General features: G+C 37.1%; 2 protein-coding genes across 8 annotated transcripts in view; both read left to right on the top strand.

Annotated features, from left to right (window-relative positions):
- Positions 1-727: 727 nt before the first annotated feature.
- Positions 728-24,945, top strand: part of LOC126970079 (catenin delta-2) — a 122,470-nt gene continuing 98,252 nt past the window's right edge. For 5 of the 6 annotated variants that reach the window (XR_007730530.1, XR_007730531.1, XR_007730532.1 and 2 more), the window contains exons 1-2: positions 728-901; positions 20,276-20,419. Coding sequence is in view for 3 of the 6 variants with exons in the window: in XM_050815768.1 (XP_050671725.1) it covers positions 20,379-20,419 (41 nt within the window). In the remaining 3 variants the exon portion in view is untranslated. Of the gene's footprint in view, positions 906-20,275; positions 20,420-24,945 lie in introns of all 6 variants that reach the window. The other variant, XM_050815769.1, reaches the window with a different exon arrangement.
- Positions 11,531-14,202, top strand: LOC126970091 (uncharacterized). Of its 2 annotated transcripts, XM_050815818.1 has the most exons (3): positions 11,531-12,049; positions 13,269-13,483; positions 13,604-14,202. In XM_050815818.1, exons 1-3 carry the CDS (start codon positions 11,745-11,747, stop codon positions 14,155-14,157), a joined length of 1,074 nt encoding a protein of 357 aa, XP_050671775.1. In that variant the 5' UTR covers positions 11,531-11,744; the 3' UTR covers positions 14,158-14,202. The 2 variants fall into 2 exon arrangements, with proteins under 2 accessions (XP_050671775.1, XP_050671774.1); XM_050815817.1 differs by having other exon boundaries at positions 13,269-14,202.

The raw sequence follows: 24,945 nt of genomic DNA, 5'->3' as shown, positions 1-24,945 counted from the left end.
ATATTTAGAATTTTTTAAGGAATAAATTTATGTATTTCATATAATACATTATTATAGGATATTATACAATATTTATATATTTTTAATAATTCAAAAGTAAAAATTTATTTATTTATGTTTAAAATAATTCAATGTCTCTTGAACAGCTTGTTCTAATGGAATTACCGACGCTATTTGCTAAAATTTAAATACCTAAAATGATGTCTGTGTCTAGAAAAACAATCCTAAAATTACTTTTAACTGCGATTGACATAATATCAAAGATCGTTTGCTTTCTTTCTTTACGTCCACCGTTTTAGGAGTGCAAAACAACAAGCTGGTTATGATAATATCATGGTAGTATCTAATAAAGCAGTGCAACCCGTGTGTAAATCGGACAACGGCTGTTTGCACTTTTCCAAGTAGTGAATAGGCAATCGGTCTTTAGTTCATCTTAGTCTTTATAGAATACTTTTAAGCACTAATTAATGAAGTCGTTTGACTTAGTCTAATGGGCCGCCAATATTTGGTAGTCAGCCAAGATTAACAAAACATTATTTAGTTCGGGCAACTTCCCCTAGCAGTGTAGAGCAAGGATGATAGAACCCCGCTTAAAATGCATTTGAGACCATAGATCATAAAATAATATGAGAATTTTTAGCTGTAGTGGCTAGCTACCATTGTCACATTGTCCATTTGATATATCTGAAAAAAAAAAAGTATATTGTGCTAGTCTATGGTAATTTACGGCAGAAAGAAGTGACTAAATTTTCGTTCCGCGAATTTTATTTGATTTTTAAGTAATTTGTCATGAACCTCGTATAGTTTTGCTAGTGTATAAATTGTGTTGTGCTGCATAAATTGTTCAGTGTTTCCTGTGGCATCTTCTGTGTTATTGCTGAACTCAATTTGGCCGCTCCCTGTACGTACGTCAATCAACTATTTTTCGTACTGTTTGTAGTACTTGCGTAGAGTAGGGGCCGTGTGATAGTAAAAGCTATTGGAAAGTGTTTTCACGATAGAAATTACCACCATAAAAACTTATCTCACGTTCCATAAACTTAAAGATGATTCATTAAGTTACAAGCGATTAATAAAGAAGTGCTCGGTTTCGTTGTATTTACGTGTTAGTTGGTGATAATAATGATTTTTCGTGTGAGCATTGCTGTTTAGAGAAATCTTCACGGTAACTTATCTGTAAAGTCTAGATAGCAGTTTATTATTTAGACCAGAAATGAGAAAGGTACCGATATTTCTAAATCTAATGATTTTTATATGAGTTTGATAATGGTTTGTCATAAAATCCTCACCAAATTTTTGCTCAATGCCTATATTTATTATATATATTGTTATAAGTATGATTTATTTTAATAATTGAATCTTAATTACTATTAATCCTTCCTTAAGATTCATAGGAATATGTGTTACCTCTAATCTTTACATAAAATAAAAATCTTGTTTCCTTAGTAAATTCCTTCAATGTGTGTTCTGTTTATATTATCTTTTAAAAGTTATACAGCAATGCTGCTAAATAACATTAGATTATTAGACCCAACAATCCAAAGGCTCCTTGCTTGTGGAGGGTTTGGTAGAAAACATATTTGCCTGATGTTTATCACTAGTTTAAGTTTATTAAAAATTAATTTTTACTTTCTTCAGTTACTTTTTTAACACAAACTTTTAATACAATTTAAATTTCTTATAAGAAAGAGCCTGTAGTTAATCAATCATATCCATATATATGTTATATATATATTCTAAAGGTGGCATGATTACTTAATTAAGTTGTGAATGTGAATATTATCACATATACATTTTGAATTTGACATAGGGGCAGGACTATATATTTTGCAGCCTAGGAATCCATGGATATAAAATATAATTGATATAAATATTTTATACATAAAATCTACTTTAATCTCTCCCAACCCTGATATTCAGAAAGCTTTTGAAATATACTATAATAATTATACCAAACTCTAACTGCCTTATTAATAATCATAATGTTATGTTACTACAAGTCTAATATTACCTCTCCATCAGGTATTTGTGTAGTGACAAAGGTTGGAAAAGACAAAAAATTTGAAATTATTTTACTTCATGTTTATTAATGACCTGATTAAAGTATTTGTCCAATATAAACACTTGTAGGTTATCAACTTTAGCTTATCAACCTTAGCATGTTATGATAATGTAAATAACATGTAAATGTGTTACTTAATTTATATTAACAAGTATTCCAAAGGAATCAATATGGGATGATAAATGCCTCTTTTACAACAATCATGCCCGACTGTTGGAGGAGTGGAGGTAGATAACAGAATTCCATTTGATTCTGCTGACATAACTCCTTTTCAGTACATCATCAATCTGGTTGTTATTCTCTCCAAACACCTCTAGCCACATTAGAGTGTATAATATACACTAGCTTTAATATAAGAAAAAAAAATTGGTTTTCAGTTACCAAACTGTTATCTTGTTGTTAACAAAAAAATTGCTAGAAAAATGTCATAAATATAATTCCTACAAGTAAAGCAAATAATTAAAAGATTCAGTGCATTGAATTCATAAATCATTAATTCCTCACCATACCATACATAGGATTCCTAAATTGATATATCATCATCAGCAGGAAGATGTCGACTGCTGGATAAAGATCTTCATGACAATTGGTTCTGAGCTGCCCTCATAAAACCTATTCCTGCACTACTCAATTATACACGTACATTATTCATTTATTTCTAAATATTTTATCTTATGGAATCCTAAATCTTTCTGATCTTCTAAAGCTGTAATGAAATCATTCCTCCAGCCCTCTGTCAGTGAGTAAACTTCAGTTAATTTCGGGCTACTGAAAATAATATAAAAACTTGTAATATTTACTTAAATAGTAAAATAAATAATTGTTTCGATGTGTTGTTTCACAGTGCTCACTGTCGGCTGGGACTGTGTGTGACACCTAACTTAACTTATAAGTAATACAACACTAGTCACTCGCCCCAACTTCATTAATTCAATTTGATACTATTTAAATTGTAGTGAACAATGAGATTCAGTATTGTTTTCAGGATAAAAAAACCTAGATTTGACACCTGTTTCGGTTATGGCAGAAAATCTATTGATCCTCATCACCGAAACTACTCTACTTGTTTTTTATCAAAGTAAGTAATAGTAGCTTAAAGACAATGTAAGCACACTTTAGTCGTACGACAACTGTGTGTCACATAACCAAGTCTAAGTGTGCTTTTAAAAAGTGCTCAAATAACATGTTAATGATATAAAAAATGATTGTGTGACTTGTCACTGGTAAGTTTATTTTATTTATATAAGATGGGTTGGAAAAAAGCATAAATAATTTAGTAAAACGAATATTTTTTCATTAAATATGGTACAATTATTGACAAGTATTCACATCCCTTTCTCTCCCGCTTTTCAGAATGAGACAGATGAAAGGATGCGACAAGCACACAGTCAAAACTATGGAGTCACACAGTCAATATAGTATTTTGTGTACGGAAAGTCATTGCCGATAGAGTCATTATTCTTTAAAAGGCCCTTAGAATGATGATTAGTAACATTGTATTTTGTGCACAGAAAGTCATTGCCGTCAAATATGAATGGCTTACAAGAACGTGAACAAACCAGTGCAATTTATAAACAGGTGTATCATACCCTGGTATATATATTTGTATAGATAATTGATAGTTATTTACACCGAAAATCTGTAAAAGCTAATCTTCAGCTTTTTCGTACAGAAGATAATGAAAAGAATTGGCACCAGTTAGTACCAAGAGAGAGTAGTGAAGAATTTGACAAACTAAATAAGTTGAGTGTCATTTGCTCGAATCATTTCCTTGCTGATTTATATATATATATTCATTTAATTTATATTAATTTTTCAACATAATTATTATTATTGTTTGGCTTGATGGCGTATCCTTTTAGATTTCGCCAATGACGATCTCTGCTATATATGGCTTCGTGAATAAAGGTCTTCAGAAACTAAGAAATTTGTTACGGCTGAGATTATTCACCGCAAAGAACACTGTTGATGTATCTAAAACAAAAAAGACAAACACATTATTATATACAATGGGTTAGTTGGTTAAAAGACAAACAAACTAAAGTTAACAAAACATTAACCAAAATAATATATATATTTTGGTTAATGAATGAACATAAAATATAAACAAAAGGGGAATTAGCAAAGGAGAGTAAGGATTTGAAATCAGTGGGGCGAGGGATATCAGGAGGAAGGAGATCATAAAGAGAAGAAGACAGTCGAGGGCAACTGAAAAAGATGTGATTGGGAGTTCCTTCATCAAGTCCACACTCACAAAGAGATCTGTCTCTTATATGCAGCTTAGCAAGATGGACGGGGGTACACACATGGCCTAGCCTTAATCTACAGATTATTGAAATTGCAGAACAAGGACGAGTAGGAATTGAGGATTGAACATCAGCATAGTATTTCCCTTTCAAAGAACTAGTCTTTTGCCAATACATTTTCCAGGATGATAAAAGGTGTTGTCTTACGACCTTGGAATGTACTAATTTTAGTTACGTTTATTGTTATTTTTGGAATCGGCGTCCTTCCGTTGCGACCTGTTCTCGCCTGTCGCCTCCCGTCTCCTCACGACTCAAGCACATCTCACCTATAACTATGTATGTAGTTACAAACCTATCTTGGATGACACCGACTCCAAGAATTACAATAATCGTAACTACAATTAGATTAATTAATATGATTGTATAAAAACACGCAATTATTTTTATACTTTTTAGTGCGTAATATATGTATTGTTTTGGAATAGTGTTTTTGAAGTCGGTTGTTTTTTTGTATTTTTTTTTTATTTTATGATTTTTAGTGAATTTGAAGTACACTAATACTAACAATTTGTCTAAATATGTGTAAATATACAAAATTTTTCAATGCAGCAATGAACGTAAGTACTTTGCAATTTGATTACAGAGTGTTCCGTTACTTTGTCATGGATTCCGTTATCAGAACCTAACCAAACTCTCACCAAACTATCAATGAAGTATATGCTTTCCAAAAAAAAAGAACCATCGAAATCGGTTGGTGCAATATTGAGTTATTCCTAAATGTATAATCCACTTTGCTATAAGAATGTATAGCAAAATTTAAGACTTATGGTTTTCTCATGGATTCCATTGTCAGATCTGGACCAAATTACAATGGGACCATTCGGGAAGCACCAGCTTTCAAATAAAATTAAAATCAATTTAAGACTTATGGTTTTCTCATAGATGTCATTGTCAGATCTGGACCAAATTGCAATGGGACCACACGGGAAGCACCAGCTTCTGAAAGAAAAAAAGAATGATCAGTTCACCCAGTCGAAAGTTGATGTAACAAACATAAAAAAAAATATACCGACGAATTAAGAACCTCCTACTTTTTTGAAGTCGGTTAAAAAGAGCGACACTATTGTTTTCATTTGTGACTTTCATATGTCCCATCCTGACAAGCGGGTCTTGTCAATAATTGTACCATATTAAATGAAAAAATATTCGTTTTTATTAAATTACTTACGCTTTTTGCATATCAATCTTGTATAAATAAACTAACCTTACCGATGATAAGTCACACTATCTTTTTTTGAGTCGTTAATGTGTTATTTAAGCACTTTTTATAGCACACTTAGGCTTGTTGATTGACACACAGTTGACACACGACTATGGAGAAAAGTGTGCTTACATTGTCTTTAAGCACACTTTTGCCGTTCCGTTATCAGACTGCGAACGATATGTTCATATGTGTATAACGTCATTGGGTATTGTAGACAATCTGATACGTCAATATGTCCCAATGTCAAGATCATGATATAAAAAGTATCCGCCTTGGTATTCTAAACACTTAATACGGCTATTAAAAGATATGTATGCCTGGCATCTTAAAGTAATAAAAAAACAAAAATCCGCTCGATAAAATGACATTTCATTTATTAAAAAATCGTTGCTATCAGCTTCAGAATATCTGTTACAAATCATACATAGTAAGGCTCGAGGAATCTTTGAAGCACAATCCAAAAATCTTTTGGTGACACGTCAAAACTAGAAATAAAAATGCGTATCCCAGCGAATTGTTTATGAATGATACATCAGCTTCGAATGGTAAAGCAATCTGTGATTTGTTTGATTCCAACTTCTCTTCAATCTAAAATGAGCATGTTGCATCGCGCCGCCCACATTCTCTTGCAACACCAGAGGAATCACAAGAGCGTTGCCGCCCTTTAAGGAAGGTGTACGCGCTTATTTTGAAGGTACCCATGTCGTATCGTCCCGGAAACACCGAACAAGGAAGCTCATTCCACAGCTTTGTAGTACGTGGAAGAAAGCTCCTTGAAAACCGCATTGTGGAGAACCGCCACACATCCATATGGTGGGGATGATATCCTAACTTGTGGCGTGTCGTGCGTAGGTGGAATTCGGCGGCAGGAATCAGGATAAACAGCTCTTCGGAACACTCACCGTGATAAATGTCTCCCGAAGACACACAATGAAGCGACGTCTCTACGCAACGCCAAGTGATCCAGCCGTTCACAGAGCACTGGGTCCCCGACAATTCGTGCTGCTCTGCGTTGCACGCGGTCAAATGGATCGAGCTGATACTGGGGTGCGCCAGACCAGAGTTGACAGCAATACTCCATGTGTGGCCGGACCTGCGCTTTGTAGAGCGCTAGAATGTGGCCGGAAGTATTGCCGCCCTATTAATGACGCCCAGCTTTTTCGAAGCCAATTTGCCTTTGCCCTCCAGATGGCCATGGAATTGGCAATCGCTCGAGATTTCGAGACCCAGTATTCCGATACTAGGCGAGGCTTTAAGGGAAGTGTTGTCGAAGAGAGGTGATACGACAAATGGGGTTTGTTAAGTGGTAAACGCGCAAACTTGAGTCTTCTGGGGGTTAAATTGGACAAGGTTCAATTTACCCCATTCCGCGACCTTCTCGAGAGAGGACTCGATAGAAGATACATGTTTCTCCCGGCACTGGTCGACGTTTTCCCGAGAGAGACCTGCATGGCTCGTGTATACGACATCACCAGTGCTGTCGTCTGCATAGTAATGTGTGTTGGAGGTATCCAACATATTATTGATATGCAGAAGAAACAGCGTGGGAAATAGCACACAGCCTTGGGGCACTCCATCGTTCACGTGCTTGGGATTCGAGCAAAAACCGTCGACAACGACCTGTATGCTGCGCCCAGTGAGAAAACTGAAGGTCCACTTGCATAAACTCTAAGGAAGCCCAAATGATGGAAGTTTTGAGAGGAGCGCCTTGTGCCATACACGATCAAAGGACTTCGCTATATCCAGGCTAACTGCCAGGCCTTCCCCCTTGCTTTCAATAGCCGCCGCCCAACTATGTGTTAGGTATACCAGAAGATCGCCTGCCCACCGACCATGGCGAATGCCGTACTGCCGGTCGTTAATCAATAGGTGAACCTCAAGGTATACCAAGAGCTGGTGGTTAATTATGCTCTCCATAATTTTGGAGAGCAGGGAGGTAATAGCAATAGGCCTGTAGTTTATTATTATCATGTGAAATTTCCCGTGAAGATATCACTAAAATTTTAAAGGGATTAAATATATACAAAGGAGAAAATGTGATTACATCCCAGCATTATTCATTGTCAGGTGTGCAGAACCCTTATCATATCCGCTGGAAAAGATCTACAATAAATACTTAACTTGCGGTGTCTTCCCGTTACGATGGAAGCAAGCACGCGTGGTACCAATCTAGAAGTCAGGTGGCAGATAAATGGTAAGTAACTATAGGCCAATCTCAATATTACCGGTATTAGGCAAGGTATTTGAAAAATTAGTTTGCAAAGAACTCATATGGCATTTAAGACATTATAACTACACATCAGCACAGTTTTAGATCGAGTTAACCGTTCAATCTTTACCGAAAAACTTGCTGCATCGAGAATCGGAAATAGCCTTCTTAGATCGTTCAGTTCATACCTTGCAAATAGGTCTGGTATAGTGGCAGTAAATGGATTCAATTCATCCACATATTCAATGACAACTGGTGTACCACAAGGCTCCTATGTCTGTCCGATTTAATTTAATTTGTTTATTAATGACGTATTTACAAATATCCATCATTCAGAATATATTTACGGACGATTTAAAAATTGCCACAACTTCAGGAGGATTTAAATAGTTTAGCTTACTAGTGTAAATGTAACCTTATAGTATTAAATGCTGGGAAATGTTTTCATCTGAGATTTTCCAGAAAACGGCTAAATAGCTGTAAAGATCTAGTGTACAAATTAGGTAATACACCTCTTAAGCAGGTTGAGCATATTTGGGATCTTGGAGTGATTATGGATAGCAACCTAAGATTTGACCAACACATTAATAACATTACTTCCAAGGCTTTTAAGATGCTCGGGTTTGTTCTGCGGAATACCAAGGAATTTAAAAATTCTGAAACAATGATTGTACTATATAATGCGGTGGTGAGAAGTTGCCTTGAGTATTGTTCTGTTGCTTGGAACCCTTATTATACGCGTTGAGAGTATAACGAGAGTAAACGAGACATCTCGACAGATATAGTAGCAGGCTAGCAAATTATAAAATGACTAGCTGACCCAGCAAACGTTGTATTGCCGATATTAAAATCGCGCAACAAAAGTAACTGTTGATTGTAGATGGGTGAAAATTTGAAGTTGTATGTATTTTTTAATGCTGACTCATAATCAAACAAATTTAAAAAAAAAATGTCAAAAGAATTAAAAAAAAAATCGTGTGGACCACCCTTAACATTTAGGGGGATGAAAAATAGATGTTGTCCGATTCTCAGACCTACCCAATATGCACTCAAAATTTCATGAGAATCGGTCAAGCCGTTTCGGAGGAGTTCGGTCCCGCACACCGTGACACGAGAATTTTATATATTAGATATCCTTGGAGAATCGTAGGCAAATCCATGGTTAGTAGACCAGTGCTAAAGCCTTTGAAAATGATAAAAAGTGTAACAAAATAATAGTAGGATGAAACCTATTGGAAAAGGACGAGAATATAACAAAAATTAAAGGAAAAATAAATTACGGGCGATCTGAGGTCGGGAAGTGGAATAGGGGGGGTGTTTTAGGGTAAAAAATGGTTTATCTCGATTTCCGGCAAAACTACAAGTCCTATGGCAAAAAGTTAAGTGGCAAAGTTGTATGTAATAAAAAGATCTACAACTTTTGTATTTACACTTTTTTCACATAACCTCAAAGTTTACGTGAAAAATTCAAAAAACCAAGGTTTTGGTTTTTTATTTTTATCTTTTACAAAAAAAAATCTTTCACGAAATATTGTACAAAGTTACATTTTTATGTCCCAAATACACTGTAATTTATTTGAATTGAAATATTTATTTTTTCACCTTATTTTGACTCAAATATCGGAAAAGAGCCCTTATTTTCAATCAAAAATTCACCCGTCAAAATATCAGCATTTTTCAAAAAGTTTGTGTGCTTTCTATTCGTTGAAATCTTTACTTTCCAATGGTGTAAAAAAATATGAATTACAATTGTAAATGTTCGGAAAATTTATGGCCATCAAAAGGCATTTCATAAAGAATTCACACCTGTTATTTAGTAGTAGCAAAAATATGGATTTACACCAGATTTAATAATATAGGTGCTAGCTCTTGGCCCTTTGTTTGTAGTGACCGGTATGTTTGATAAATATGTTTGTTTCAAGTATCTGTGATATATTGTATTAATAACGTATGGTTCTCTGGTCCGTAGTACAGGATTTGGCTAAACAAATGTATTTTGAATATGACTGCCTATTCATGATTTTTTAAATGATTTACTAACCTTAGTACCTTAATCTAGTTGCCCATCTGAATACACAACACAAACCATGTTTTTATCACAAGCCATATTATAGAACCCATAGACGAATAATAAAGGACGGGCACATTAGGAAAATAGAGCTTATATAAACCAATAGTAGCGATTGTTTATGATAAAATGTTGTGTGGTCGTTACTCAACCAATGAGCATTCAGTTCCCCGCGCCCGCTCACCTCGGTTCACTGAATTGTTTGCATTGCGAATACGGATTAGGATTAGTCTAGTGTCTTATAAGGTTGATGCCACAAGTAGCGCTTCCAACATTTTTAGACCGGATATAGTATTTTTAATTAAAAAAATATTATTAAGTTATATCTGTGAATATTCTGAGCTTTTCTTGGCATCTAGATTTTTATTTTTTAGAAATCCTTGGTAACTATCATTACAAAAAAAAAAAAAAAATAAAAAAACAACCGACTTCAAAAAAATACTATTCCAAAACAATATACCTAGGTAACACTGAAAATTTTTAGAAAATGAAAAACGGCTTAATATCGACAGTTGCCAATTCTTTTATTGTTTTTCGAAGTAATCTCCGCTCCTCTCTACAAATCGCCGCATTCGATGGAATTCTTCCTTAGGGGTCTCTATGGCATTTTCGTACGCTTTCACCGCATCTTCAGGGCTCGTAAAGCGAATACCTCGAATTTTATCTTTAGTTCTTGGGAATAAATAAAAGTAGCAGCGAGCCAGGTCAGGACTGTATGGCGGATGACTCATTATCTCGACACCTGCCATAGTCAAATATTCAACAGTCCGTTATGCGGAGTGCGCTGAAGCATTGTCGTGGTGAAGGAGAGGATCCTGCTTCGAGGGCGCTGCTTTCGAATTTTTTCCAAGACAACACGCAAACAGCGATTGACATACCAGTCTGTAGTAACTGTCCTTCTATCTTCTAGCACAACACTGTCTTTTGGTTTCGGGTTCGTGGCAATATATCTAGCTTTCATCACCTGTGACGATGCCAAATACAGCATTTGAGTCACCGCCGTTGAACTTCTCTAACATTTGGCGACACCAGTCCATGCGAAGGTGTTTTAGGTCATCGCGTCGGTTAAAGTATGAGGAATCCACCTGATACAAAGCTTCCTGACGCCTAAATGTTCGTGTAATATTTTTTGAACTTGACTCATACCAATGCCTAGGCTTGCCCGTATCTACTGATAGGTCACTCTCATATCTTCCTCTATCATGCGTCACACAGCACTGATGTTATCTTTATTAGTCGCTGTTAAGGCGAAGAGTAAGCAGAAAACACGCAAACATGGTGTTTTAAGACAAGTTTTGTGGTGAAAGTATAGCATTTCGAGCTATAAAGAACACTACGTCTTAATCCTGTTACACATATCCTTAAGTCTTATTTGTAGGTTGCTAATGCTTGCTGTTGGTTATAGTTAACACTGCCGAGCCTTTTTGAACTACCACATTTCTTTGAAGTTAAACAAGTTTTTTGGCATGGCGTGACGCATTTTTTTTGGTATTTCTCTTAGAAAAGTTATTCTTATAGCTTGTACTTTTTTGTGTAGGTTCATTTAGTCAGATTAGTAGTGAATAACGAGGATTGTAAGCATATAAACTGTTTTCCACGCAAGAATTTTGAAAATATTGGCTTTGTTACATAGATGGCGGCCCGGCAGCCGTGAACTCATATCGCTCAAGGTCGCTGGCATTTAAGGCCTACGCAGACCGGGACGGCAAGGCAAGGGATTTTGCCGTGAGTCAGCGCACACTGGCCGCTTAGATACCGCGGCATTCCAGCACTTTGCCACGGCATGCCACGGCGTGCCGCGGCACGACAAAGCACGCCTCAGCGACTCCTGCTGCCTGATACACTTTTAGTCTTCAGTTGCGTTTGATCGAGTGTTGGTGTGCCTCAGTTTTAAAATGGTAGATTGGGATTTGGTGTTGATATCGATTATTGCAGATGAAGAAGAAGGTGCACAGGCTAATAATAGGGATAGAAGAAGATTTTGGGTTGATAATTTATGGAAAGAAAGGGAATCAAAGGGTGAATTCAATAATTTATTTAATGATTTAAAATACGACGTGCAAAAATTTTATGACTATCATAGAATGGATTATGAGAAATTTCAAGCACTGTTGAATATATGTCGACCATATATCGAAAAACAGAGGACCAATTTTCGCAACCCCATTGAAGCCGATCAGAGATTATCCTTGTGTTTGAGGTGGGTAGTTAAATGATTGTATAAGTTTTATTTTTTCTTCTTTTATTAAATTAAAAAAAAAAAACAATATTTTTTGCCAAGTACAATCATGTATTGTAGACACATAATAACGATTTTCAAGTTTTTGCACTGATAAACCTTCTCACTGATAATCCCTGGATCTTTATTTGTTTTTACTTAATTTAGAGTACCTACTAGTTTAGATTAGTTTCGTATTCACAAACTGCAGTTTTGTAGCCAGACCCTGAAGCAGCTTCATAGCCAGGGCCAGAGGCGGTACCATAAACAGACCGTGAAACAGCTTCATAACCAGAGCCTGAGGCAGTTCCATAGCCAGACCCCGAAGCAGCTTCATAACCAGAGCCTGAGGCGGTTCCATAGCCAGACCCCGAAGCAGCTTCATAACCAGAGCCTGAGGTGGTTTCATAGCTAGAGACATCTTCAGATGTTGGAGCTGGAGTTCCCTCTATGTATTTTAATTCGGCGTCAGTTACCACATTAAATATTTGTCTCTTTATTTGGACCTGCACTCTTTCTGGTAGTTTTTTTACTGTGGCAGCCATTGTTTGAAAGAACGAATCAATGGGGTCCACCTCCTTTTTCGATTCAATGTATTTATTTAGTATTTCAGCAGTTGTTGTAGGTTCTGGTCTTATTAAGGAATGGTGTGAATCATTGGTCATTCGCGAAACTGAACGTTCATCATTATCATTGACAGCGGATTCTGCGAAAGAAGTCTGCGTATCCTCTGAAGAGGAGTCCAGATTCGAGGTTTGTTTTCTGTGCTGAATGAATTTTTTCAAAAACTCCAGCTCTTTTTCAAACTTGATAGGGCGTCGCTTTGTGTACGGGTCACCACTCTTTGTTTTTCTGTTATTCAGAGCTTTCCTAAAATTATTACGTATATTACCCCATATTTTCTGGCATTCTTCACCTAAAACAAAACATAAGCAGGTAAAATGGTATAGAAACAGAATAAGTAGGTAATGGGAAAAGGCCTTAGATAGTGACTAGGTTAGCACCAGCTGTGTTTATGGGATTATATTGAGCTAATCTTTTTCTAAGTAGAAATTACCACTGGCATTACGGTGACGGAAAAATATCATGAGGAATTCATAATTATATATAAATACGTAAACTGTATTATTTAATTGACTTTGTTTAACTGTGCCCTGTCTTTCACTCTGCCTCACTTACCCCTAATTATATTATCTTTCAGATTTTTGATCACGGGAAGTAGCTTCAAGTCTCTAGGTTACAGCTATCGCATGGGGTTTAGTACAGTGCGCTCTATCGTACATGAAACTTGCCGAGTCATTTGGAATGCCCTAAGACCTAGTGTTATGCCAAAACCAACAAGGGAAAAATGGACGCGAATCGCGATGGAATTTGATGAAAAATGGAATTTCCCGAACTGCATCGGTGCAATAGATGGTAAACATTTCAAGATAAAAGCACCTCGCAATAGTGGAAGTCTCTACATAAACTATAAAAAGTTTTTCAGTATCGTACTACTAGCGGTTGTGGATGCAAATTATAAATTTGTGATTGCAGATGTAGGATCATATGGACGAAATAGTGATGGAGGTATAATGCAAAACTCAATATTTGGAAAAAAATTGACTTCTAATGCCCTCGATATTCCCCCAAAAAAACGTTTACCGAGGACAGATCTTGAGTTGCCGTATGTTTTTGTAGCAGACGAGGCTTTTCCGTTAACCACAAACATTATGAGACCATTTAGTGGCGATCGATTGACAGATGAAGCAATGAAAATATACAATTATCGTTTGAGTAGAGCCAGGCGTATCGTCGAAAATGCATTTGGTATACTTCAAGAACGTTTCGAATTATGTCAAAAAGGAATTCAGGTTCAACCAAAATATGTTGATAATATCATTTTAGCATGTACTTGCTTACACAATTTCATCATAGGTGGTACAAGCACAGAAAGCCAAAATATAGCAAGTGTAAGCATTAATTTAGAAAACGATAATAATATGAACAATGCATTAGATGGTATGACAGTACGGGAGATGTTTAAAGATTACTTTAGGTCTGATGAGGGCTCTATTCCATGGCAAAACGATATTGTAAATAGACATTAATACTGTGTTAAATCTTAAAATATAATTATAGTGCAAAAATATTTACTTACCTGTTTTATTCATTTCTATTCCAATTCTTTTCCACGCATTGTTCTTCATTTGAGTGTTCATATAATGTTTTGATGACATATTATATAAATAATCATAGTCTTGAACTAAAGTTATTAATTTTTCCTCCATGTTGGAATAAAAAACGTAAAAAACTGGTCTCCGAAAAAATCACGTAGCACAGTCGTCAAAGACGCGGGCGCAAATGGATGGTCAATATTGGTGTGCATTCCCCGCTTCTCTACTCCCGCCGCCGCACCCCGCAGTATATCACTACGAGCGCCGGAGTCCGTGGCATGCCGTTGCCTACCGCAGTATGCCACGGCATCCCGCCACGGGAGCCTGTGGCGCGTGTTGCGATAAAATCCCTTTCAATGCCACGGCATCATTTTAAAGCATAGCAATTTATGTCGTATTTCTGTACCAGTACGGTTGAATGTCCATTAGTAAAAATTAAAATCCCTTGCCTTGCCGTCCCGGTCTGCGTAGGCCCTTAGTGTCGCCTTAAAGGACGTCCCTCACGCGAATCATCATTGAGATTGCTACGTCCACGCTTAAACTCGTTAAACCAATTGTTAATAGTGCCACGAGATGGGGCTTCATTAAGAAATGCTAATCGTAGCCTATCAGAGCTTTGTTGTTGAGTAAGCCCACAACAAAAGTCATAATAAATCATTGACCGAAAATTTTCTCGCGTTAGGTTCATTTTCATGTGTAATGTGTTTAGATTTGCCGCCAATTCACAAAAACAAATGACAAATGAATACAATATTGAATATACTACATAAGGTTACCAAAGAGTTCTAAAATTGAAATTCAAAAAAAGTTTTCATAAGCAACGTTTCTAACTGGCCAGTTCTAAACATTCTCAGTGTTACCCACGTAATATGCACTAAAAGGTAATATATAATTGCGTATTCTTATACAACTTAATAATCAACTTATTTTAAGAGTAAAATGATTTGAAAAATATTAGACTACCAAAATGTCAATCATATTATTACGACAAAAGAATGTAGTTACAATAATTATTGTTATTAAATTGTTAAATTCGGTTCAGTGAACCGAGTGCAGTAGGATAGGCTATTTGACAGTATGGAAATTAATTACTTATACATATACCATCCGCGTAGATTATAGTAGTATTTCTTGCGAAAACCACATAATAAACGTAATATTTTTGAGTTGAAACGACATGATCGTAAACGGCTGTGATTGGCTAGTGTTACTATTTCGGTAGAAGTATCTAGTATATTAGAAATGACATCAAAAAGATTTCGTAAGGCATCAATTTTGAGAAAATTAATGCCTTTTATGACGTCACACGTTTGTAAAGAAACATCTTCTATCATTGCAGCTTGCCGTTTGCGACTGTTGTTTTTAGCTTTACTTCCGATTTTGAGACTTATCTTCATACATACCTACTGTTTGGTACAGATCTATTTAATTTGTTATAATAGAGAGTAATTTTATGAAAGCAGATAGCGGAAACTTGCCGAGAGTTGACGCTTTAATGGTCGGAATGTTCCTTATAACTGCGAATTTTCTCACCAGAGCTAAGGAATGTCAAAACAGCCATGTAAATATCTTATACACTTTTATTCACCCACCAAAATCTGAAATAATATGTTCATAAAACAATACTTTTGGATAAATATATAAATCGTATAATATTACAAATGAACTAAGATAGTTTAGACTTTAGATGTATCGTTTATGAGAGAGACTCCGAGGGTTGGGTTTATGTCAGTAGGTACTCTAATTGATTGTTTGATCAATTTATTTTTCTTTGTAGTGCAGGAAGAGAAACTACGCTCAAAGGCTAGATTTGTCCTGAACACAAAGTTAAGGCTAGTGCTTATAACGAGACTGTGGTGGTTGACGAAAATACAAGTCCAATAATAAGCTGCCAGTGTTTAGATTGTGCTGTTTCAGGTGGTGGCTGTAAATGTTTACAGTTTTGCATTATTAATATGGACACATTGCAGGAGTTAGGAACCCTCCTGTACTCGAGTTGACATTAAAATATATTACCTTCAACCAGTTGTGTAAGAAAACAGTTACACAACATGATATAATAACTCACTTATTTGCAGAGAGATATTAAAAATTGTGAGCTGATAAAATATCAACATTTTCTCTTCATCATAGTTATTATGCCAATTGAAGCAACCACTCAACTGAAAATTTATATTTTAATAAAATATGTTACTTTATAATTAGTCACGTTAGCAATATCAAGTCTGTTGACATGATTTTTTTAATTATTTATATACTTACACAAATTTAACAAGTAAATATATAGCACTAAAATAATATTTTTTTCGTAAAATTAAATTGTATAGATTCTCCAGTAGATAATAGGTTCTGGAGATGTACTTTTATCCTGTGTTTGCTGGAATTATATATATTCCTGAAAATATTAACATTTATCACTACACAATAACAAAAAACAAAGATAATATTCCAGTTAGATAATTTCAACTACAGTTAATAAATAATAAATTGGTAAAGGTATTGTAATGACGGTAACCATTCATGATTTTGATAAATACTCATTAATAATAAAATGTTTACTTTCATCAAAGTGGGTTTTCAAAAACTTTGATTTTTATTTAATGAAAAAACTTAAAAAAAAAAATTTTCGAGGATTCTTAAACACTAATAGTAGGTATGAGATGGTTTCAGAAACGAGTCAAATAGCCTATTGAGAATCTCCTTCTTTTTTTAGGTCAGTTAAAAACACAATTAATTGTGCTTTTATTAGACTGATACTGGGGGCCTACTCCTAAAATAGTTATTCGATATATCGTGGCAATATTCGTGTCGAATCCTACTCTTAGTTACGTGGTATTCAATGTCGAAACGATGATTGAACGATCGAAACATTTTTCTCGATATTATCGGTTCTAATGAAAATGTCAGAGACGAATATTCAAATTTGACAAATAATCAAACGTCACTTTTACGATAATCTCAACGACACCTTCTAGGCTGTCGTTGTTATTATCGTTTCAAGTTGTATATTCTATACATATCAACAGTTCACGTCGTATAAAACAAACACTAAGGAAAATGCCACTAATTACACCGTTAGAGCGCTTCCGCTCTACGTCCGATCTGTACCCCGTACTCAAGAACATACGGTCCGGAATAGTCCTACAACTATTTGTATAGTTTACGCACGAGATCCGGCGTCCGTCATCAGGTTTCTTTCCGTCAGCCGTCTCTGTTCCGGAGAAGATTATTGACGGACCGAGTAGCCATGGTATGAATGCTCGCGCATGCGTCCGATCCGAATGACAGGGATGTGCAGTGTTGTCTACGTTCATTAGTTCTTATAAGTTAACAATAATAAATATTGTCTGATTATGGACTGAGTTTTACTTACTTTAATGTGACTGCAAGCATTTCTTTTATGTGATCTTAAATGAAATTGAAGGTGGACACACTCATTCGGTAGTAATAATAAATTGCCTGTCGTATCGACGTTACACTACACTTACGTGGTGATTGTAAGAAGCTCCTTTTAAACGTCGCTCCACCGAGAGAGTGCACCCAAAATAATTTATTTCTTCTGCGCCTTCGTACGTACAATAGCATTGATAGAAGTTGACGCCTATTGAAAGGATTCATGATCAACGACGTGAATGCTCTGGTGTGGCTCCACGTAAAATGCCATATGCCAAAAAGTGGCACTTGAATTGCTTCGAATTGGATCAGAGATCGGACGTAGTGCGTAAGCAATATCCGATGTCCGAGATCTGTATTTTCACGGGTACGGATCGGACGTAGTGCGAAAGCGCTGTAAAAAGCTTCGACTACTATACCTTAGATATATTTCCGTATTCACTCCAGTTGTTTAAAATATTCGTGGTCAATAAGCATCTATGTGTGGCAATGTACGTATTTATTCAATTAAGGTTACATAATATGAATTAAGAACCCGATTGTTGACACACGACCAAGGAGGGAAGTGTGCTCATATTGTCTATAAGCACACTTTTGCCGTTCCATTATCAGACTACGAATGATCTGTATAGAATGTCATTGAGGAACGACCGTAGCTCACCATTTCAATTGTTCGAGCCATCACTGAAAGTTTCATTAAATACAGCCACACGTGGTGGCTGTTTTTAGTGTGTTCAAGCCCTGAATAAGTTATTATGTCAGACTGGTGTTCCCCCACAACATAGGGTGCACCGTATACCGTGTAAGCGACCGCGACGCAATGTGAGTCGGACTGTTAATTGCGAGTTAATTGTTGCTACACTCATCCTGCTTTATTTAACTTTTATTACATTATTGCTGCAATTTATACATAAAATTCGGACTTATCTGAGTATAATATATAATGATGATATTAAATATATTATTGGTCTCATATATATATATATATACAGTAAATATGTAATGTTTTTAATACTTTATTTCTCTTAAAATATATTTTGATTCTGACAAAAAAATATATTATAGCTAGAATTGCGAAGTCCGTCATCATAATAATATAACTGTCAGTTTAATAATTGTGAAGTTTGTCAACAATATTGTAACAAGTGTAATGAATGTCCAGTTTGAGTTTTTTTTTATAAATAACAGTCATACGACAGTGAATTTAATGCTCATATTAACTTAGAAAGTCCTCAGTAAATTACTTTAGATAATAAAAAAAATTCCGTTACTATCAAATGTATATTAAGAGAGTAGAGTAGAGTACTAGAAGCGTTATTGTAATACCAATGTAGTTGTAGCTGCCACGAGTGTCGGCGGTCTTGTTCATTATTAATTGCTGCACATATTATTTGTTTGTAAGTGAATCACAATCTTGTGTGATCTTGGCGCGTTTTATTTTTACGTGTGAACAGGATAAAGATACAATTGTTTACTAATCAATTTTCACTGTTGAGTTGTCATTGACTTTCTACTACAACGAGTGCAGTCAAGCCAATGAGATAAAGGATCCGCATATTTGCGAGCACTATGAATGTTGAAGTTTAGATCAGAGTATATCTTCGCTTACAAAAATGAAGTCTAGATAAATGTAATAAAAATTCAGAGTATAAAATAATCATCTATTACAACATCATGATCCCAGAAAATGTTCAAAACAAGTGTATTACGGAATTCAAAAGAATTGTTTAAAGACGTTTATGTGGTAAAGGTTACTTTATCATAATTGACTTTCTTAATCAAACCACCGCTATCAGGCTATTTAAATAATAATTTTGGTATCGAAATTGTATTAAAAAAGCCCGATGAATTTCGAGTGCCCGATCTTCTCAGGTCTGAAGCATTTATTTTCTAGTAATAGGTAGTAGTTTTTGACTTTCACTAAGTTATTTCATATCCTATTTAAATAAAAATATTAGAATTTGAATATTCTGCTCTCATATACTTTCTACGCTTTAGAAAACTAGTTGAAAAACCGTTGAGTAGTTTCCAAGATGGATAAGAGTACCTAACTTTAGTCTTTAATTGTACAAATACGCTGGTTTTATTAAGTATATGTATAGATTGTGCTTGGAGATAAGTAAAGTTGTTGTTAGTAGTGGTTTAATTTCTTATAATTTTATGTTTTTTTTTTGTATTTTCTTCAGCTTTAGGATGCTCGTTTCCATTGTTCTTTGTGTTGTTTTATATAGTTTTCTATTTTATTTGTGTACCTACCCATGATTCACTTCCGTATGTTAACTTGTTGTTGTTTTTTCTTTTAAACTGTATTTTCCTTTAAGAATAACTGTTGCTAAGTAAATTTAGTCGAGTTAATTTTTGGTTTATAAGCTATGCATCGTACTCCTGAATGAGCGCTTTTTCTGGTTACTGAATCATCCTATCTTCCTTTATATATATTGATTGCTTCCGTTGTACTCAACGACTCTTGTTGAAACTGCATATATTGTATTTAACATATTATTTTAAAAGTGAAGAAGCTGTTAGATATTGAGAATATTGGTTAATGAGAGTTGCAATGACTTTCTTTGGTACTCCTAATTACAGCTCAACTTTTCCAAAGTGGTGACAAATGTTAAAATGGTTTGCCTAATAATGCTTAACCTCGACATTGTTCCAGGCATTCCTGTGCAAGCGATCGCAGCGGCCTAAAATGCTGTTGATTTGGAATCGTTGAAGGGCTGACGAGGGTGCGATGCGATGATAAGGACGCCCCTGCAGTCATGGACGGTGTGAAGAAAATACATACTGGGACGTTGTATCGGTGAGTTAGTATAACTAATTTATAAAGGATTTACAAAAAGGATAACAATATGTCAGAACTCTAAATGTTTTTTTCTGAACGATGATAACAATGAAGTGATAGTATATTTAGGCACCAAGATCCTAAGAATAAGTCTAAAAATTAAAAAGAATTTTGTAAAACCGTACTAACGCCAATTCTCTTGAACTTAATACGAATCTGCGAAGAAATAACGATTGACGTCGAAATAAACTTAATTTTGGTAGTATAGGTGACTGTTTTTATAGCATTCTGTTGTCTCTGCCTACCGCAATGGGACGCACACATGAGTGTGTGGTGACTATTTCTATACCAGATGTGTATTACTAGGTCACTTTATAGTTGATACCTGAACGAGGCTAAAACGCAATAATTGTGATCAGTAGCAGGCGCGGTATTTATAAATAACTGGAATTGTATATAAAAACAAGAAAACGGTCACCTTACCATGTTACTCTTTATATTAATGATAAAACAGCAGAACACAGAGCAGTTATACTCAAGTGTGTGTTAGTTGTACGACAGAGCACACTTATTAAATATATAATTTATGTTTGGCGGAAATTTTAAAGGCGCTATAGTCCTAAAAAGTAAGATTTTTAAAAATCTACTTAAAATACTTCTACAAATACTACGGTTCCAATTTTTTGACATGTTAATCTTCATTTCTTTATCTAAATTATCGCTGTTACGAAAACACGATTACGAAAAAAAATCTCGATAGATTTATTTTTTGAAAAATAGTATTTTTTATTTGAATTTTTTATATTATCATAAAACTATGATAGCTATAAACACAAAACTTATTTTATTCGATAGTTTATTAGTATTTATAAGTTTTCATTGTGGGACTCATCAATACGCTTTGTGAATTATTTAATATTATTTTTTTTCGTAATAAACCAAACGCTTCGCCTTGGTTGCATGCTCGCTCATGCCAGCAGTACGCCCGTGACCACTGCCAAGTAAGGTACTGTGTTCGTGTCTCTCGGGCTCATATTACGTAAGATTTTAGCAAACAAATACAAAGCGGGAATCATAGTAAAAAAATAATGATGATCCGACGGCGTATTGCTTGAAATATATAGGTAAATGGAAGTCGGAAAGAACTAAAATAAAATTTAAGTAATATTATTTTGAATATTATGCCAAGCGGGATTTTTGTATGTATGTACTTTAGGGAAGTCAGATAAATCCAAGATGGCCGCCGCACAAAATTATGATTTCATCAATATGGATATCGTGTACGAGGTTCTCGAGGGTGCAGAGAACGATTTTGGGATCATTTTTGAAATCCAAGATGGCCGCCGCACAAAATTATGATTTCAGCAATATGGATATCGTGTCCGAGGTTCTCGAGGGTGCAGAGAACGATTTTGTGATCATTTTTGAATTCAAAGATGGCCGCCGCTCATAATTATGATTTCACTAATATGGATATCGTGTCCGAGGTTCTCGAGGGTGCAGAGAACGATTTTGTGATCATTTTTGAAATCCAAGATGGCCGCTGCACAAAATTATGATTTCAGCAATATGGATATCGTGTCCGAGGTTCTCGAGGGTGCAGAGAACGATTTTGTGATCATTTTTGAAATCCAAGATGGCCGCCGCACAAAATTATGATTTCAGCAATATGGATATCGTGTCCGAGGTTCTCGAGGGTGCAGAGAACGATTGTGTGATCATTTTTGAAATCCAAGATGGCCGCCGCACAAATTTATGATTTCAGCAATATGGATATCGTGTCCGAGGTTCTCGAGGGTGCAGAGAACGATTGTGTGATCATTTTTGAAATCCAAGATGGCCGCCGCTCATAATTATGATTTCAGTAATATGGATATCTCGACGGTGCAGAGAACGATTTTGGGATCATTTTTGGAATCCAAGATGGCCACCGCTCAAAATTCGTCCTCGACACCCTCGGATACGATATCCATATTGTTGTTATCATAATTTTGAGCGGCGGCCATCTTAAATTTCAAAAATGTTCCCACAATCGTTCTCTGCACCTTCGAGAACCTCGGATATGATACCCATATTAATTTTACCGAGGATAAACGAGGCAGAAACACCACGGCACTCCGCTCCACGCTCAACGTGGACTTTTGCAATATCAGGGGAATTCACTCCAATTTAAACGCCGTCCACCACCACCTTGAGACGGCGCAGCCGGCCTTGTGTTTCCTTACGGAGACGCAGATATCTCGACCTAGCGATACGTCATATTTAACGTACCCCGGGTACAAAATTTAGCACAATTTTTTGCCTCATGCCGGGGTATGTGTGTACGTTAGGGAGGATATCTGCTGTCGCCGTCTAGGCAATTTCGAGGGTAGGGACCTGTCTACTCTCTGGCTCCGCGTAGATTTAGAAGACCGCGTCCGTATCTATGCGTGTCTCTACAGGTCCCATAGTGGTAACGCAGAAACCGATCATCTCATGGGCTGCGTTCAAGCGGCAATTGACGACGTGCTTGCACAGATCCCCTCCGCTGAAATCGTAGTTTTGGGTGATTTCAACGGGCACAATGCCGAATGGCTTGGATCACGTACCACAGACTACGCAGGGCGATCTGTGCATAATTTTGCATTGGCGTATGGTCTGTCCCAATTGGTTGAGTCGCCAACGCGGCTTCCGGATGTGGAGAGGCACATGCCGTCCTTATTAGATCTTCTGCTGACTACACATCCCGATGGTTACCAGGTCTTTGTCGACGCCCCTCCCGGAACGTCCGACCATTGCCTGGTCAGGAGTGTAGTGCCTATCCGACGCCAACGTCGCAGACCACCAGCGACCTGCCGCGTTTGGCACTACAAGTCACCAGATTGGGATAGGATGCGTTCCTTTTTTGCATCCTACCCTTGGGGCAAGGTTTGTTTCCCTTCAGATGATACTAGTGCCTGCGCCGTTGCAGTAGCCGATGTGATACTGCAGGGCATGGATATTTTTATACCAAGCTCTGTAGTACCGGTCGGTGGCAGATCACAGCCCTGGTTCGATGCGTCAGTTAAAGCAGCATCTGACTGCAAAAAACAGGCGTATCGCACTTGGGTTGCGGCGCTGGGCACAAAGGATCCGAACTGCAAAGTTCTTAAGAGGAAATATAGCCGTGCCTCCAGATTTTTTAAGCGGCAAATCACCCGTGCGAAGTCTAAGCACGTCGTCAAAATCGGCGAGCAGCTTTCCAGTTACCCGACCGGAACACGCAAGTTCTGGTCGTTGTCGAAAGCTGCTCTTGGTAACTTCAACCAGCCGTCCATGCCGCCGTTACACATGAGGAATGACACCCTGGCCCATACGGCAAAAGAGAAAGCCGAGCTCCTGTGCGCTCTTTTCGCCTCCAACTCGACACTTGACGTCAACGGAAAAACACCGCCGACCATCCCGCGGTGTCAGAGCTCTATGCCTGAAGTACAGTTCAGACAGAAAACTGTTAGGCGAGCTCTGTTTTCGTTGGATGTCAGGAAGTCGAGCGGGCCGGATGGCATTTCTCCAATCGTGCTTAGAACGTGTGCCCCTGAGTTGACGCCGGTGCTAACGCGTTTATTCCGGCACTCTTATTCCAAAGGCGTAGTCCCTGACTCATGGAAGTCAGCCCTTGTCCATCCGATCCAAAAAAAAGGAGACAGTTCGGATCCGGCGAACTACAGGCCTATTGCTATCACTTCCCTGCTCTCTAAAATCATGGAGAGCATAATTAGCCGCCAGCTTTTAGTATACCTAGAGGGTCACCAGTTGATCAACGACTGACAGTACGGCTTTCGCCATGGACGGTCGGCAGGTGATCTTCTGGTATACCTAACACATAGATGGGCGGCGGCTATTGAAAGCAAGGGGGAAAGCCTGGCAGTTAGCCTGGATATAGCGAAGGCCTTTGATCGTGTATGGCACAAGGCGCTCCTCTCAAAACTTCCATCATTTGGGCTTCCAGAAAGCTTGTGCAAGTGGACCTCCAGCTTCCTCACTGGGCGTAGCATACAGGTCGTTGTCGACGGATATTGCTCGAACCCGAAGCCCGTGAACGCTGGAGTGCCCCAAGGCTGTGTGCTATCTCCTACGCTGTTTCTTCTGCATATCAATGATATGTTGGACACTTCGAACATACATTGCTATGCGGACGACAGCACTGGTGATGCAGTATACACGGGCCATGCAGGTCTCTCTCGGGAAATCGTCGACCAGTGCCGGGAGAAACTTGTGTCTACTATCGAGTCCTCTCTCGAGAAGGTCGCGGAATGGGGCAAATTGAACCTTGTCCAATTTAACCCCCAGAAGACTCAAGTTTGCGCGTTTACCACTAAAAACCCCATTTGTCGTATCACCGCTCTTCGAGAACACTTCTCTTAAAGCCGCGCCTAGTATCGGAATACTGGGTCTCGAATCGAATCTCGAGCGATTGCCAATTCCGTGGCCATCTGGAGGGCAAAGCCAAATTGGCTTCGAAGAAGCTGGGCGTCATCAATAGAGCATGGCAATACTTCAAGCCGGCCCACATTCTAGCGCTCTAC

The sequence above is a fragment of the Leptidea sinapis genome, chromosome 20, assembly GCF_905404315.1.
Source record: "Leptidea sinapis chromosome 20, ilLepSina1.1, whole genome shotgun sequence".
Taxonomy (NCBI): domain Eukaryota; kingdom Metazoa; phylum Arthropoda; class Insecta; order Lepidoptera; family Pieridae; genus Leptidea; species Leptidea sinapis.
The sequence above is the reverse complement of the archived record's forward strand: the minus strand, read 5'-3'. Positions and strand labels throughout refer to the sequence as shown.